Source organism: Mytilus trossulus, chromosome 11, assembly GCF_036588685.1.
Source record: "Mytilus trossulus isolate FHL-02 chromosome 11, PNRI_Mtr1.1.1.hap1, whole genome shotgun sequence".
NCBI classification, from domain to species: Eukaryota; Metazoa; Mollusca; class Bivalvia; order Mytilida; family Mytilidae; genus Mytilus; species Mytilus trossulus.
In genome coordinates this window covers 51,055,669-51,075,156 of record NC_086383.1, presented here as the reverse complement: position 1 = coordinate 51,075,156, position 19,488 = coordinate 51,055,669, and the positions used below count along the sequence as shown (strand labels likewise).

Sequence of the window (19,488 nt, the reverse complement as noted above, 5' to 3'; positions counted from 1 at the left end):
TTTTCATTGTATAATCGGGGCCTTTTATAGCTGACTATGCGGTATGGGCTTTGCTCATTGTTGAGAGCCATACGGTGACCTATAGTTGTTAATGTTTGTGTCATTTTGGTCTTTTGTGGATAGTTGTCTCATTGGCAATCATACCACATCTTCTTTTTTATATTCACTCATCAGATAGAAACAAAGTAGCATACATGAAAACTAGATATGTCCAGCAGGCCATACGGTGACCTAGCTATACGGTGTCATTTGGTCTCTTGTGAAGAGTTGTCTCAGTGATAACCATACCACATCTTCTTTGTATATGCATGTTGTTTACTTTTTATTAAGCTATGAGCACCAGAATTGATATTTTTTGGCAAATCGGTATAATTCATGCATTGATATGAGATAAATTAACACGGTAAGATTTCTATTTAACACGTATAATTTTGGGACACACGGAATATATTATATTCCGTCTGCTTCTTTCGAATTTAGGGAAATCAAAAGTCGAATGAATGACACTCATATTGCGCATTGTAAATCAGACTACGATAGTCTACACTTTAAAAGAAGTAAACAGCCTTAATGCAAGACTGCATACACTTATAATATTATAGGTTATTGCAAACGAAATATACCATAACGGGTAAATAAGTTGGTGTCCGTTGATTGACGACCCGCCACAAAGTTTGTGGAGAAATTAAAGAGCGAAACAACAGTAGTACGTACATGAGTACTAGGCTGATGGTCTAGACTAAAACTAATAACTGAATAATAAATTTTAAGATCTTGCAGTCTCGGTGGAGTGTATTAAAACTGAATTAAATTATAGAAAAACACCGTTTATTTGAATCATTGATTTGTAAAAAAAATCTTACTAAACAATTTTGTTTACATTGATATCAGAATATTCAATCAAAAAACCAAACAATGAATTTAAGTTCAAATAAATATCATATAAAAAGACTATAAAATAATCCTGTCATTTAATACCAGTATCATTAACATGGTGCAGCAAGAAACCCTTTTGTCATTTACTCGACTTACAATGGTATTCTAACTACATCCAAAATGATTTGCCTCCACTGTAGTATATCAGAAAGTCGTCACCTTAGTTCAATAAGTACATCAGGAGCTAAACAACTAAAAATCGTATCTCCTCGACACTCAGAAGATCCATAGTTTATTATGTGTCCTTCGATCGACGAGGGGGGGGGGGCGGTGGTCCGGGCAGTGGGTCCAGAGGTTGGAACCCCTTTTTAGGGACGATCAATGCATTTGGATGGGAACAGGTAGTTGGAACCCCCCTTCGTCCTTGGTTAGGACCCCCCCCCCCCTTTTTAAAATGGTTGGTTCCGCCCCTGGAAATAGACCTTTTGACTTCAAAGTCAACACACTTTTTTGTTTCCTCTAATAATAGAGATGTGACCACATATGTCTAATAACGATTGCAAAACTCGTGTTATGTTTTATTTAGCATCAGAACACCCCCCCCCCCCCCCCCCCCCCCCGCTGGTGTGCACAAATTTCAGTCTAATATAGAAGTTTTTGTTGTTTTTTTAATTTGATGTGGTGGTGACCAGACATGAGGTTCATGCAATTACTTTTGAAAGTAATTAACTCCATTAAATTACAAATTACATTTTACTTCCCTTTTTATCTATTTAAAGTCAAAAGAAACCTTAAATAAAAAAATAATGCATATGTTTTTTTCATAACTCAATGGATAGTTTTCATTATAAAACTTATGTGCATATACTTTTTTATCTGAAAAAAAATCTTTAATTTATTCATATTTAGAAGAAGTTTACTTTGTTTTAATTGCTTATTTCCAGCAATTCCCCCGACATTTTTTCCGTATGCAAAGTGACCTCAGTGTGACCCATCTCGTAGAAATCCGGTGATCACATGATTTAGTTAAGTCTGCCAATTGATATTTTATCGTATGTTTTTCTATGTAACAGTTGTGATGCTATGCTATTGTTTCAGAAAAAGGGAGAAGGTTTGGATCCATTAAAACGTTTAATCCCGCTGCAAATGTTTGTTGCACCTGTCCTAAGTCAGGAATCTGATGTACAGTAGTTGTCGTTTGTTTATGTAATATATGCGTGTTTTTCGTTTCTTGTCAGTTTGTTTAAATATAGACTAGACCGTTGGTTTTCCCGTTTGAATGGTTTTACACTAGTAATTTTGGGGCCCTTTATAGCTTGTTGTTCGGTGTGAGCCAAGGCTCCGTGTTGAAGGCCGTACTTTAACCTATAATGGTTTACTTTTTAAATTGTTATTTGGATGGAGAGTGGTCTCATTGGCACTCACACCACATCTTCCTATATCTATCATCTGAATTTACATGTTAAACACGTCCTCAATTTCCATGCTTTCTTGTTGATTTTTTTGTCGATTGTTTACAAACAGGTGACAATCGTTAAACTTCGGCTTCAAAACACGAACTTTAATTACCTGCCATATTCACTCAACAACACTGACCGATTGAAAAAAAAATTGACGATTATACGAAATTTACACGAAAAAAATTGATAAATTCATGCACAGATTGAGAAGACTAAGTTTATGATGTTTGTATGCATTGGTTCAAGAATTGGAAGAACATTATTTTTCACAGGTCACTCGATTCCTATGACTTTAATTAATTACTTTCCAATGCTTTGGTGAATGTAATCAATTACTTCAATAAAATTTGAAAGAAAAATTTAAATAAAATACTGAAAACAATTACATGCATTTGTTTTATGATATGTGTGCATAATAAAAGAACCCTTTATTTCTTTATGGTAAGAACAAACCAAATCTACAGAGACTATTTACAAAGACTAGTTAGACATTTGGTGTGCTGCAAGAATGAAGAAAAAACATACACAAATCTAAAGTGCACACAAGGCCGTAACTAGGCATCTTATTTTAGTGAGGCAAAATAGTTGAGCCGAGCGAAGGAGGGTGGAGGGTATGAAATGAATGGTGCAAAATGCGTTCTAGGCATTTTTAGAGAGTTTGATAATGTTTTCTGAATTTGGACACTTTTTATATATTTTTTTCATATTTTAAGACTTTTACTAACACCAAAGTTTTAACAACTTTATTTAAATTTATATGTAAGATAATCATCCAAATATCACTGATTTGAGTCTGCTGTCAGAACATAGAACAAACATCGATTCAGTAGAGTTTGCCAAATTTTTCTACGGCGGTTCAGTCAAATTGTTTCAGAATCATAATTTGGTCTGCTGATATCCTTATTGCATGGAGCATGACAAGACCGCACAATCTCTCCACTCATGTATGCTCTTTTCAAAGTTTTCAGTCATTTCAGGGCAGTCTGTGTTTCTAAAGGTAGCACATTATCATCAACACAATGACAAATGTCTTCTTCCAATTCCTTCTCCATCAGCAATTCCGTAGCAGCATCTGTAGTAACAGTATTGTTTGCAAAAGGGAATTACGTTTTCCTGTAAGCACCATCATACAATCGCAGTTACAAAACATTAAACTCGCTTTTATGCTGACAACGAATAGACAAACTAGGGATAGAATGAGATAAGATACAAGTATATGATTCTATCAATCTATATAGTAAGTATACCAGATATTGGTACAGGGGAAATTGGAATGGAGTTTTTGACGTTTACAAGTAGGTCCGTAATTTTCAAGTATTTCTGGAAATAGTTGGTGGTATTTTAGTTCCAGAATCTATAAATTAAGGGGTTAGGGGTTGTCCGATTCCGAAACCCCGAATATAAAGAAGCGAAATTCCGTAGTCCCGAATAAGAAAAGACGAAATCCTGTGTTAAAGGTTCTACCATTCCTCAATAGTATTAAATTGGAATATGGGATATTCTTTCAATTTTTAAGGTTAAAAAAACATGGATAAAAACTAATCCATGCATGTTTCATATTATTTATATTTTATTTATCTGTGACCCGCCTGTAAAGATAAAGATTAAAGTTCGTGAAATGAATACGCAGACATGACTGTCCCCTTCCGATGACCAGTACTTGATTTGTCAGTCTACTTATCGTTTTTGGATTGTTCTTATTAAGTTATATGCAATACTCAGACTCTATTCACAAAAAAAGTCTTCTAGAATTATTCCTTCTTTACCTTCAGTGTCGCTTTTCCTTTTTCTGCAATAGCCCATTTATAACTAGAGATCCATGATGATTATCGTTACTAGGTCAATGTAATCGAGAAACATCACCCGTTGCGATGCTGAGTTATATCCAGAAAGAATACATTGTAGTTTAAAAGGAATGATGACAAGTTATAGAAATCAAGGTTGAGACAGAACAAAAAATGACTATTATATTTATATATATGTAAAAAAAAAATAATCAGTGTCGAAATTTTAGTGAGGCTCAAGGGTAGTTACGGCCTTGGCACATAAAAATAAGTCTAGACAACCAACAACCATATTTTTTCGACACAGAGCGAAATGTTATGTTTTATAAAATTGTAGATGAACTTCGCATTCAAAAATCTGTGGACATTTTCAATTTAGACGACGATGATCTTCTTGAAGTATAACTAGGATCTGTTAATGATATAGTATACGATCTCGATCCTGTAGATTGGTCTAGAATGATGTATTACATCAGGGGCGGATGCAGGAATTTTCGAAAGGGGTGCTAACCCAGGGCAAAGGGGGGGGGGGGGTGCAAAACATATGTCCCGATACAAATGCATTGATCGGCAAAAATAAAGGGGGGGGGGGGTGCGCACCCCCGGAACCCCACCCCCCCCCCCTCCTGGATCCGCCACTGTACATAGCAAAACATGTTTACCCCATGTTTAAGAAATTCAGACATGTATTATTTGAAAAAAAGGTTTAATTTTGAATTTTGAATAGACGTTGATTGAACAAAATTGTGTTTTTGTTGTGTATACTAGAAATAAGAATATGTGTTTTGTGTGTTTATCTAAATGTGGTTTTTTTTTTCATTGGGTATTTATCTCAAAATGTATGATATTTTGTTCATTGTGAAAATAATTATTAATTTCTTTTTATATGCAAAATCTGCATATACATGTAGGAAATAAAGAATCATTCATTCATTCATTCATTCATAAAAATTAGTCTAGACAACCAACAACCGTATCTTTTCTACACTTATGAAATCCATATGTTATTGTGGGTCCTTGTTACATTTTAAGATTACATAATTATAGATTACATAATGAGGAACCTTGAAGGGGGTCAGTAACATCATTTTCTATTTATAGCAAATCACACCTGTCAGTTGATTTAAAAATCAACACAGTTTTTACTCTTATTATATATGTGCCCATATATTTACAAAAAAATGTTGCAAATTTGATTAAGCACCAGAACACAACTATATACATTGTACTTGTAATTTTGTCCATTTGATGAGTTAAGCCTTTTTCAACTGATTTTTTATTGTTCATTCTTATGTTGTGCTGTCATACCACTGTACAAGGTTAGGGGAGGGTTTGGATCCCGCTAATATGTTTCAACCCGCCACCTTATGTATGTGTGTGCCTGTCCTAGTCAGAAGCCTGTAATTCAGTGGCATGGGTGTAGTTTGTTTATGTGTTACATATTTTTTTGTTAATTTTTCATATAAATAGGGCGGTTAGTTTTCTGGTTTGAATTGTTTTATATTATCATTTCATGACCTTTTATAGCTAACCATGCGTATTGGCTTTGCTCATTGTTGAAGGCCATATGGTGACCTATAGTTGTTAATTTCAGTATCATTTTGGTCTCTTCCTGACAGTTTTCTCACTGACAATCATACCACATTTTCTTTTTGTATATACACAAATTTTCAGTTTAATTTAGACGTTTTTTTTTCCAAATTTGAGGCGGTGACCAGACTAGCTTAATATACAATAAGCAGCTGTCGCATTTAACAAACATTTGTAGTTACTGGTACCTAAGCTAGCTTCCTATAGGAGCAATAGTGCTGGTCACTGCTTTCAAAATAAGGCACCATTTGTTACATCCTTGGTCAAGTTAATGGTCATCATGTTAGAAATTTAACTGTGAAGGTTTCTTATTGTATGCTATACTCAAATGACTTATGGTTAATAGGTGGACAAAAGGGAATGATGTTCAGTGGTTATTTTTTGCTGGGTTGGTTCAGAAGTCTTTCTCATTTCTCATTAACCGTATTTTTGTCACGTCGGTTATTGATTTGGGGATGCTCGGCGGGCGGGTGGTCGGGCGGGCGGCAATCAAATGTTGTCTGTGCATTAACTCATGAACCGTTCAACCAAAGCTTTTAAAATTTTAATATGTTGTTGCCGTACATCCCCAAATCAATAACCGACATTTTTGTCACAAAAATCCGGTAAAACATACACAAATCTAAAGTGCACATAAAAAATAGTCTAGACAACCAACAAGCACGTTATCTTTTCGACACTTATGAAATCCATGATTTATTGTCCTTGTTACATTTTAAGATTACATAATTATTATAGATTATATAACGAGTAACCTTGAATGGGGTTAGTAACATCATTTGCTATTTATAAATCACACCAGTTGATTTTAAAATGAACACAGATTTTACTCTTATTATATATATTATGTCCATATATTTACAAAAAAAAATATTGCAAATTTGAATAAGCATCAGAACACAACTATAAACTGATTTTAATAGTTCATTCTCAGTTATGTTGTACTGTTATACAAGTCTTATCTGTCGAAGGTTAGGGGAGGGTTGGAAAATTGGGATCCCGCTAACATGTTTGAACCCTCCACCTTATGTATGTACTAGTATGTGCCTGTCCCTAGTCAGAAGCCTGTAACTCAGTGGTTGTCATTTGCAATTGTTTAATGTGTTACATATTTGTTTTTTTGTTCATTTTTTTTATATAAAAATAGCTGTTAGTTTTCTGGTTTGAATTGTTTTATATTATCATTTCATGACCTTTTATAGCTAACCATGCGATATTGGCTTTGCTCATTGTTGAAGGCCATATGGTGACCTATAGTTGTTAATTTCGGTATCATTTTGGTCTCTTCCTGACAGTTGTCTCACTGGCAATCATACCACATTTTCTGTTTGTATATACACAAATTTTCTGTTTAATTTAGACGGTTTTTTTTCAAATTTGAGGCGGTGACCAGACTAGCTTAATATACAATAAGCAGCTGTTGCATTTAACAAACATTCGTAGTTACTGGTACCTAAGCTAGCTTCCTATAGGAGCAATAGTGCTGGTCACTGCTTTCAAAATAACGGCACCATTTGTTACATAGTCCTTGGTCAAGTTAATGGTCATCATGTTAGAAATTTAACTGTGAAGGTTTCTTATTGTATGCTATACTCAAATGACTTATGGTTTAGGTGGACAAAAGGGATTGTTGTTCAGTGGTTATTTTTTGCTGGGTTGGTTCAGAAGTCTTTCTCATTTCTCATTAACCGTATTTTTGTGACAAAAATGTCGGTTATTGATTTGGGGATGCTCGGCGGGCGGGCGGCAATCAAATGTTGTCCGTGCATTAACTCATGAACCGTTCAATCAAAGCTTTTAACATTTTAATATGTTGTTACTGACAACTAAATGAGGGTCAAGTTCAATAATGGCGATTTTGACTTTTACCGTTCAGGAGTTATGGTTCTTGAAAGATTGAAAAATGTAGTTTCCAGTCGTGTCCGTGCATTTACGCATGAACTGTTCTACTAAAGCTTCCCAAATTTTAATATGGTGTTACTGGTGACAAAATGGAGGTCAAGTTCAATAATGACGATTTTAACTATTAGCGTTCAAGAGTTATGGTTCTTGAAAGATTGAAAAATGGTGTTTCAAGTCGTGTCCGTGCATTTTCCCATGAACCATACAACCAAAGCTTTTTAAATTCTAATATGTTGTTACTGATGACAAAATAGAGGTCAAGTTCAATAATGATGATTTTGACTTTTACCGTTCAGTAGTTATGGTTCTTGAAAGATCGTAAAATGGCGTTTCCAGTCGTGTGAGTGCATTTACGCATGAACTGTTCTACCAAAGCTTCCCAAATTTTAATTTGTTGTTACTGATGACTAAATTGAGGTCAAGTTCAATAATTACGATTTTGACTTTTACCGTTCAGGAGTTGTTGTTCTTGAAAGATTGAAAAATGGTGTTTCCAGTCGTGTCCGTGCATTTTCTCATGAACCATTCAACCAAAGCCTTTCAAATATTTATATGTTGTTACTGATGACAAAATAGAGGTCCAGGTTAATAATGACGATTTTGTCTTTTACCGTTCAGGAGTTTTGGTTCTTGAAAGATCGTAAAATGGTGTTTCCATTGTAGTGTAATTGCCCCGTAGATCTTGGGGGTTTCCCCAACCTGTCACAAGGGACTGGTACATCACCGAGGGATCCGAAGGGACACATGACATGACGTAACAGTTGGGTACTTCCAGCCTCTTCCTCGATGACATCTCCCTCTTACCACGGAACGAGCAAGGCAATGCGCCTGATATCTGGGCCTAGACGAGGTTAGCTGGGACTGACACCTTGTAGGAAGGTAAGGGCACTCTAACACTAAGCTTAGCTTGTATCAACCCCTCGGGTAACCATAGAGCTCAGCGAGACAGGCCAAATAACACTTTACAAGTAGTTGCGGGTGGTTTAAAATTTGGTCCTGCAGGGGATAGGACGCCATTTTGGCATCACTCCAAAATTTTGAGTGCCTTCAGTCAAATCTAAAAATAAGTATTTTGTCTATGGGAGACAAACGGGGTCCGGTGGTATACTTTCTATGTGAAAGTCAGTAGAAATACATCGTATTTGTATAGTTTTTTTGGCTGAGGAAAAACTTTTTGAAAAGTTTGCTTTAGTGATAGCGAGGTCACGTGAGCGGCGAGATTTTGTCGCCATCTTGGATTCTGTGTAAAGATGTAAACAAACGGGTGTAAACAAACACAAGAGCAGTTTGCTTTTATAGTGTTTCGTGTATATTTTATTTTTGAATTGAGTTTTTATTGAATAAAGAATTATTGTTGATCCGTGTATATATATAATTATGTGAATTATATTGAATAAAGTGAAATAAATTTTTATATATTGTAAAGTACAAAGTCACTATGCAGGGGTACATGATCAATATAATTAACACCTGTCCTAAGGTAATACTTACCTGCATACCTGGCATAGGGGAGGCCATAGCAGGAAGGATCATGGATATTAGGGCAAAAGGTATCCACATTGATAGAGATGTTTTATTCCAAATTCCACACTTGATAGTGACAGAAGGTATTCTGGGCATAATTGATTTTTCACGAAGACCAAGACCAAGTCCGTGACAGAGCATGTTCTATGAGTATGTTGCCTCCAAAGCCTGATCATGTGATTATTGATATGGAACCAGAGGATCGTCCACATTCAAGTTTGAAGGATACAGGTATTTCATGCATCCCAGAATATGAGTCACCACCTTATTATCCTGTCCCAAGAGATAAACGGACAGAAGATCATGAACAGATTGCACTTCTGCAAGATTTCAATTCTAACACAAGACAATGGTTAGAAGAATGCGATACTCAAGATGAGGTAGAATCATCTTGCTCAGAGGAAGGAGCCTGTTCCAGTCATGAATGGAAAAACGTCGCCTGGAACAAATACAAAGGCGTTCTGAATATTTAACTATGTTAGAGCAGTTACATTGTCAATCACCACAGGAGAACCTTTCTTCAGAGAGTTTGGACTCAGACCTGAGTGTTGGTAGCAATGAGTATCGCACTCCACCACCAATGATCAACATGGTTGTACACCCTCAACCAGACAGTCAACAGGACGGTGATGTCCCATATGACAGAATGTTCATACCGCTTAGCCAGAACTGGCATATTCAAAACCCAATAGTAGATCAACAGGAAGATTGCAACCATCAACAAGAGGTGCAACAGACTCCGCCAAGATATAAAAGCCCTGATTATGACCAACAACCAAGGTTCTTACATATGCCTACATCTGACCATGTTCACTTTTCACCAAGTGTACAACATGAGCACCGCTATGTCGACCAATATCAACATGGCTTCAATAGTCTTCACCGACTGGAAGTCAACCAGAGTCAACAAAGAGTGCAAATGCAACAGAAAGTACAATGCCTACAACAACGGCTACACCAGCTTCAACAAGGGGTCATTAACTATGCACAGCCTGTGCAACAACAACATTTAGCTGCAGCGCCGGTTTCTATACCTCAACAGCGGCTACAACAACAGGTTAGTGAAGTTGTTCATCAAAAACCAAATTATCCAGAACCAAGGTTTCAACCACCAAGTTATGTACCAGAAGTTCAACAACATAAGATGATTGGTCACCCAATTTCTATGTATCAACCTCCTAGAGATGAACCACTGCCACAAGCACCAACAAATTTAACGCCTTACAACCATCAATACATACCTGGTTTAACGTACCCAAGATTGGGTCAGCCCAACCTTTCAGGCTATCAGTCACAACCATTACACGTGCCTCAGTTACATATGCCTCGCACACAGCAGCAACCTCCACCATCAGGAGCACCTCAGCTGCATTACAACCAACCTTCAGCAAGACAGAAGGAATATAATAGTGATTACTATGGGAGACAAGAAAGAAGTGATCCTAGACATAAATATATAGGTGATTCTGACATGTCAATGTTTCAGCATACCGCCAGTCCAGAGCAAAGCGAAGGTCAGAACCTGAGTACAACAAACCTCGTGAGAATCAACAGCATGATTTCTCACCATTAAGAAGTGTAAGGAGTTTTCCAGTACACCGTAGTCGTTCAAGTCCTAGAAGGTCTAGAGGGTCTAGTGACTCCCAATCAGAATCTGACACAGATAGGCAAAGTTCTGAAAGCAGTCAGGAAAGAAGAAAAAAGGAGAAAATGGAGAAAAGACAATTTCTGTCCTCGATCCCGAAAACGCTCCGCTATAGTAGAAAGGGCAACTGGAAAGCCTTTTATACCAAGTTTTCTGGTTATGCAAAAATTGCTGAGTGGACAGATGAACAAAAGAGAGAACAGCTCTGCTGGTGTTTAGATGATGCAGCCAGTGAGTACTACACCTTACTCCTAGAAAATAACAAAACAGCAAGTTATTCTGATATCATATCTAATATGAATAAGAGATTTGGTCATCAAGAACTGCCAGAAACCTCACAAATTCAGTTTCAGACATGTGGCCAAGGTGAAAAGGAGACCTTGGAGGAGTGGTCGGAAAGAGTGTTGACTCTCGCCACTAGAGCCTATAGCAGGTACAGTGAACAACTAATGACTGAACAGGCAATCATGAGGTTTTGTCAGAGTTGTAATGATACTGTTGCTGGAACAGAAGCGTGTATCTCTAAACCAAAGTCCATGGATGCAGCCTTGGATATGATTAGATGGTGTCAGCACACTAGGAAGGCAGTCAGTGCCATTCAGAAAACTAGCAAGAAGGAGGAGTCTCTTTCAGAGAAGTCAGTTAACTCACCAGTAGTTCTTGGTGTAGGTAGCACCAAGTCCAGTATGGATAATCGTCTCTCTCGCATAGAAGAACATATAAAGAAAATGATGTCAACAGTAACCAGTTTGGTTCAGGAACAGTCAGCCAAACATGGAACCAGTCCTAGTTCTAGGTCACCTTATCAATTTTTATAACTTTGTAAAGTACAAAGTCACTATGCAGGGGTACATAATCAATATTAACACCTAAGTCCTAAGGTAATACTTACCTGTATACCTGGCATAAGGGAGGCCATAGCAGGAAGGATCATGGATATTAGGGCAAAAGGTATCCACATTGATAGAGATGTTTTATTCCAAATTCCACACTTGAGAGTGACAGAAGGTATTCTGGGCATAATTGATTTTTCACGAAGACCAAGACCAAGTCCGTGACAGAGCATGTTCTATGAGTATGTTGCCTCCAAAGCCTGATCATGTGATTATTGATATGGAACCAGAGGATCGTCCACATTCAAGTTTGAAGGATACAGGTATTTCATGCATCCCAGAATATGAGTCACCACCTTATTATCCTGTCCCAAGAGATAAACGGACAGAAGATCATGAACAAATTGCACTTCTGCAAGATTTCAATTCTAACACAAGACAATGGTTAGAAGAATGCGATACTCAAGATGAGGTAGGATCATCTTGCTCAGGGAAGGAGCCTGTTCCAGTCATGAATGGGAAAAACGTCGCCTGGAACAAATACAAAGGCGTTCTGAACATTTAACTATGTTAGAGCAGTTACATTGTGAATCACCACAGGAGAGCCTTTCTTCAGAGAGTTTGGACTCAGACCTGAGTGTTGGTAGCAATGAGTATCGCACTCCACCACCAAGGATCAACATGGTTGTACACCCTCAACCAGACAGTCAACAGGACGGTGATGTCCCATATGTCTCACAAATTCAGTTTCAGACATGTGCCCAAGGTGAAAAGGAGACCTTGGAGGAGTGGTCGGAAAGAGTGTTGACTCTCGCCACTAGAGCCTATAGCAGGTACAGTGAACAACTAATGACTGAACAGGCAATCATGAGGTTTTGTCAGGGTTGTAATGATACTGTTGCTGGAACAGACGCTTGTATCTCTAAACCAAAGTCCATGGATGCAGCCTTGGATATGATTAGATGGTGTCAGCACACTAGGAAGGCAGTCAGTGCCATTCAGAAAACTAGCAAGAAGGAGGAGTCTCTTTCAGAGAAGTCAGTTAACTCACCAGTAGTTCTTGGTGAAGTAGCATCAAGTCCAGTATGGATAATCGTCTCTCTCGCATAGAAGAACATATAAAGAAAATGATGTCAACAGTAACCAGTTTGGTTCAGTAACAATCAGTCAAACATGGAACCAGTCCTAGTTCTAGGTCACCTAATCAATTTTTATAACTTTGTAAAGTACAAAGTCACTATGCAGGGGTACATGATCAATATTAACACCTAAGTCCTAAGGTAATACTAAAACTTACCGGCATACCTGGCATAGGGGAGCCCATAGCAGGAAGGATCATGGATATTAGGGCAAAAGGTATCCACATTGATAGAGATGTTTTATTCCAAATTCCACACTTGAGAGTGACAGAAGGTATTCTGGGCATAATTGATTTTTCACGAAGACCAAGTCCGTGACAGAGCATGTTCTATGAGTATGTTGCCTCCAAAGCCTGATCATGTGATTATTGATATGGAACCAGAGGATCGTCCACATTTAAGTTTGAAGGATACAGGTATTTCATGCATCCCAGAATATGAGTCACCACCTTATTATCCTGTCCCAAGAGATAAACGGACAGAAGATCATGAACAAATTGCACTTCTGCAAGATTTCAATTCTAACACAAGACAATGGTTAGAAGAATGCGATACTCAAGATGAGGTAGGATCATCTTGCTCAGGGAAGGAGCCTGTTCCAGTCATGAATGGGAAAAACGTCGCCTGGAACAAATACAAAGGCGTTCTGAACATTTAACTATGTTAGAGCAGTTACATTGTGAATCACCACAGGAGAGCCTTTCTTCAGAGAGTTTGGACTCAGACCTGAGTGTTGGTAGCAATGAGTATCGCAATCCACCACCAAGGATCAACATGGTTGTACACCCTGAACCAGACAGTCAACAGGACGGTGATGTCCCATATGTCTCACAAATTCAGTTTCAGACATGTGCCCAAGGTGAAAAGGAGACCTTGGAGGAGTGGTCGGAAAGAGTGTTGACTCTCGCCACTAGAGCCTATAGCAGGTACAGTGAACAACTAATGACTGAACAGGCAATCATGAGGTTTTGTCAGGGTTGTAATGATACTTTTGCTGGAACAGAAGCTTGTATCTCTAAACCAAAGTCCATGGATGCAGCCTTGGATATGATTAGATGTTGCAGCACACTAGGAAGGCAGTCAGTGCCATTCAGAAAACTAGCAAGAAGGAGAAGTCTCTTTCAGAGAAGTCAGTTAACTCACCAGTAGTTCTTGGTGTAGGTAGCATCAAGTCCAGTATGGATAATCTCTCTCGCATAGAAGAACATATAAAGAAAATGATGTCAACAGTAACCAGTTTGGTTCAGGAACAATCAGCCAAACATGGAACCAGTCCTAGTTCTAGGTCACCTAATCAAGACAAATATTCTGATTATTCGCCTACTCGTAATTATGGTCGAGGGCGAGGGAATAACTCTGGCGACAGGAGATATACCAGACAGGTTTATTAGAATAATGAATGCTTTAATTGTCACCAGCAAGGTCATTATATCAAAGACTGTACAGAACTTTATGTACAAGAAACAGAAAGACAGTCAGTACAGAAAGAGCCAACATCTCAACAAGTATCTTTTGATGAGAATAACAAAGACGATTCTCATGAATCTGAAGGAGTAGTATCTGGAATCAGTACAGTTAGATCACTAGGATCAGCCAAACTCTTTAGAGTTGAAGTATATATTGCGGGAAAGAAAGTACTCGCTCTAGTTGATTCAGGTTCTGAAGTAGCTATTTTTAAGGACACAATTTTTGACACTTTGGAGCCTAAGCCCTATGTTATCAGGGAGACTACCATGCATGGTGCTGGTACCAACATAACAATGCCATGCAGGCTTTCTAGTTCTATAAAGTTTAAGATTGGAGATATACAGTTCAATCAACAACTGTATGTAGCTCCAGTTTCATGTGATATGATACTGGGATGTGACTTTATCATGCATAATAGAGTTGTCATGAGTATAAGAGAACTAACATTAACTGTACAGAATAGGAACATGCCACTAATACTAGGAGATGAAAATATAACTCATGAACCTAATGTCAATGTTGTTCATGGAAAGAACACTTCAGATTCATCGTCAGATGAGAAACCCAGAACAGAAGGGTCAACACAAAGGTTCCCAGCCAGCAGGCAAAATGCTGAATTTCATCTTGAAACAGTCGTTCCTCAAGTAGAGTCTAACCTAGCCATGAGGGCCTCAACATCTACCAAGGGATCTGAGCCTGATCAATGTAGAGACAGTAGGGTTGACAAGGTAGAATCAAGAGAGAGCCTTGGGTTTTATACTTGTCCCAAAAGTGGAAAAAGGGAGAGGACTTGTGTTCAAAGTCCAACAGACCGTAAATGTCCTGTAAAGAACTGCCCAGTAGTGGTAGATAGAAGAGACGTAAAACGACATTGTTTTGATGAACATCTTTCTGAAATTTTTCAGACATATCATTCCAAAAGACTGATGGAGGACAGAAGATTTCACCAACATAGAGCTTATGTGGTTATGCTCATAGCAAAATGGTTAACCGGGCAGGAAACAGTTACTGCCAAAGACTTGGTGAATTTCCTCAATAAGAAGTCTTTTGTGCCCCGTTCTATACATGTTTCAGGGATACAGATGCAAGTCCATCGTACAGTGTGTAAAAGAGGGACGAAAGACACCAAAGGGACAGTCAAACTCGTAAATCTAAAACAAACTGACAACGCCATGGCTAAAAATGAAAAAGACAAACAGAAAAACAATAGTACACATGACACAACATAGAAAACTAAAGAATAAACAACACGAACCCCAGAGAGATGGGATGGACAGATTATTTTAGATATAGTTTGAGACCGGTAAACAGCCCTGCTTGTTTACTCAATTGGAAGTTCTTTCTTTAGTTCTACACTTTTTAAGCCCTGAACAACAAGATATGGTGGCTGAAGGATTTAGCTACAATCCTAGAAATCCTCCAGAACCTGAGGAACTTGCTGAGATAAATGCCAGTTTCTGGCCAGTGTTTGTTAACAAAGCTCAAGATGGGTCAGCAATCTTTCGAAAGAAGGGGAGGAAGACAATGTTCAGTCTGAACAAGAAGGACGTACAATAGTAATGGACGAAAGAAAAGAAATTCACTATGAGAGTGAAAGTTTGAACACTGAAACGTCTAGCAAAAAGAGAAAATTTCAGTCCAGTATTGAGGACAATGACACAGATGCACACCATACTTCGGAGAATGAAACCGCGATTATCCTGGGACACCAAGTTTCACAACTAGCTGAATCCCAGGTAGAGCCTTCTTCGCACCTCAAGTCGAGACAGAGCCCTCAAGTTTCAACAATTGTGGTTATACAGTATGGAGGTTTGCAGTGTATGGCAAGTGTAAGTTCTATGACGGATCTGTACAAGGTAGTACCGTATAGCGGGTTATTTTCGCGGGTGTAAAATTTCGCGATTTTCATTGAATAAGGTATACGAAATATTTTGGCGCTTATTATTTTGGCGGTTTCGAAACTTTTATCAATACCTTTGCATGTACACTTTTAAATTGGCGGAATTTATTTTGGCGATTTTGTTCTATCCGCGAAAATAAGCGAAAATTTACACCCCGCGAAAATAACCCGCTATACGGTAACAGAACGCTTCCCTAAAAGTGGGAATGTTTCACTGATCTGTGAAGGATCAGTCTTAGATGACATGCTTTAACCTGTTAGGTCACCGTCCTCATATTGAGGTGAGGCGCCTTCAATAGTAAAATTGTTAGAAAATAACAGTGTTCCCAGGATTTAACGCCTTTGAAATTGTGTTGAGTGTGAACCATTTTTGTAATTTCTGTGATTTTTATTAGTTTTTTTAGCTGCACACTCTCACATGTAAAGTGTGCAAATATGTTGAATAATTGAAACAGATATAAGAGTGGTGTCATGACCCTGTTATTGTGTAAATTGTAGTTATACTAACTATTAAAGTAGTAAAATAGTTAAATGCATCTCTATATATAGGCACTATATATGTGGGATTTTTGACAAGAGTCAAATTATTTATGGTCATGTACATCCTTCCCAGTTTTGGGATTATGGACCTATAGTATTTAGTCGTTTGTAAATTATGTATAAAGATAAACATGTTAGTTAGTTTCATTTGGAAATTCAGGGCGGTATTAATGAACTTGTCATTTAGACATAGAGATAGTTTTATATTTTGAAGTATGATATTGTCAGTTAAGGTCTGAACAGTTGATACATGTACATGCATGTGAACATTACACAGAGTCGGGGTTTTTAGATGTGTTGATCACGCAGTTTATTGTCTTGTAATGAGACCCATGTCCAGGACTGTATAAGTTGGAATAGCATATGGCTATGGTCGACCTGGAGTTCGGCTGTTATTTGTCCTGAAGAACCTGTTGAAGTTGGCACCCTGTGGCAACTCTGGTGTGTAAATTGTTGGGAGTTTGGTACTCCATAGATGAGATAGCTGTTCAGAGCTGGATTTTCATGTTTTTTTACATGGGTGATTAAATTATTTTTTTTCTTGGGAAATATTAAGTTTTGTCAATTTTTCCCTTATCCTGGATTTAGGGGGTTGGATACTTAGCATACACTGTATCATGGTTTATTAGTAAAAGACGTTGCCAGTCTTCCCCTTGGGAGTTTTTAGTAAGATTATACAGTCGTTTTTGTCGGAAGTGTAGTTCCTCCTTTTTAAGATGGAGGGGGGTGTAATGTAATTGCCCCGTAGATCTTGGGGGTTTCCCCAACCTGTCACAAGGGTACTGGTACATCACCGAGGGATCCGAAGGGACACATGACATGACGTAACAGTTGGGTACTTCCAGCCTCTTCCTCGATGACATCTCCCTCTTACCACGGAACGAGCAAGGCAATGCGCCTGATATCTGGGCCTAGACGAGGTTAGCTGGGACTGACACCTTGACTGAAATGTGCTGTAATGGTCTCAGTTGATCTTGTATTCTTCATTCAGTATCCATTGTTATGTGAGTCTCTCTATTTGTATGTCTGTTTGTTCGTCTTTGTGTCTCTGTCTATCATTTATTTGCACAAGTCTTTTTTCAATAATTTAACTAACAACAGCTTGGTTAAAAATAAAAAGACAAACAAGCAACATAACATGATACACAACTTAGACAACATACGAATTAGCAACACGAAGCCCACAAAAAACTGAGTCTTAAATTATAAGACAGAACACACCAACGTCAAGATATGACTATTTCAACTTCAAGGGTGGGGGAGTGGGTTGGAGTTATGAATTTTCCCTAAAAAAATATATTCTATTACCCAATTTGAAGAAAAAAAAGATTGTGGTCAAGCAGAATACAAAAAAAAATATTCTGAATCCAGATTTTCCTACTACCTTATTGTGTAAAATATTGAACAAATAATTTGACTGATAGTATATATTGAAATATAAACAGAACTATGTTTACACTTTGTTTGAAAATTCCTGACATGGAGAAAAAACCATAACGCCCCTTTGAAATTGACAAATATAAGGATATACAAACCAAGTACTAACTACATCTAACAACACACACATATATATATATATATATATATAGATTCTACCACTTCATTGAGTGTAGTATGATATTTATCCACCCGAGACAGTTAAATTTTCAAATATAACTGTCTAGAATGGGTAAATATCGGGTTACACGATTTGGTGGTGGAATCTGTTTCTCTAATGATTGTCAAACAATATGCAGGCAAACTTATTCCTTCTTTGCGACTGATCTGCAAAAAGATGTATTCTTTCTATGTGATGTCATCAGACATGGTCGCCTTTTTTCATGCCGTCACGATAGGAAATTCAGAGGAAAACAAGAAAATTCGATGTCACTATCGCATTTTGACCAATGAAGAACTGAGATCAACCGAACCACACGTTGATTATTTTTTTTATACAATGGGTGCAGAAAGGGATAAATTGACGAAGAATTAGAGAGATATATATATATGTCGATTGTTTCACTAGTACCGACACAAAACAAGCTGGAATTTAACTATAATATTAGTGCCACTGAGACAATTCTCCAACCAAGTCGCAATATATAAAAAATAAACAATTATAGGTCAAAGTACAGCCTTCAACACGGACCCTTGGCTCACAGAAAAAGCCGACTATAAAGGGTCAAGTGTACAAAAATTCAAAACATTCTAATCTATATTAAAAACAAGAGGCTGTAACAACGACAGAACCATTACTGATGATAAGTGAAAGTGAAAATCGTCAATATCAAATTTGACCTCCATTTTGTCATCAGTATCAACATATTAAAATTTGAAAAGCTTAGAATGAATGGTTCGTGAGTAAATGCAACAACGTGAATGGTAAAGTGTTATTTGGCCTGTCTCGCTGAGCTCTATGGTTACCCGAGGGGTTGATACAAGCTAAGCTTAGTGTTAATCTTACTAAAAACTCCCAAGGGGAAGTCCGGTTAGGCAAGGTAAACTTCCCTCCTTTTTAAGTAGCTTAGTCCTACAGAGAGATAATTTTTTTATGTGTTGGGCTAGTCTATTATAAAAGGAGGGAAGTTTGCCTTACCTAACAATGACTTCAAGGTTCAGCTAACAAGCAACCTAACCAAAGATATTACCATTAGCTACATACTGACTGAAATGTGCTGTAATAGCTTGCTTTTCTGTGAGCCAAGGGTCTGTGTTGAAGGCTGTACTTTGACCTATAATTAGTGTTGTCAACGATTAACCGGTTAATCGGTCGAACGACCGAATACCGAATACCAAAAACGCTAACCGGTTAACCGGACTTTTGATAGATTTTGATAGATTTGATATAG

General features: G+C 37.6%; 1 protein-coding gene across 1 annotated transcript; it reads left to right on the top strand.

Annotated features, from left to right (window-relative positions):
• Positions 1-9,611: 9,611 nt before the first annotated feature.
• On the top strand, positions 9,612-11,599 carry LOC134690137 (uncharacterized). Its single transcript, XM_063550111.1, has 2 exons — positions 9,612-10,572; positions 10,623-11,599. The coding sequence occupies exons 1-2, from the start codon at positions 9,612-9,614 to the stop codon at positions 11,597-11,599; spliced, it is 1,938 nt and encodes a 645-aa protein (XP_063406181.1).
• Positions 11,600-19,488: the final 7,889 nt, after the last annotated feature.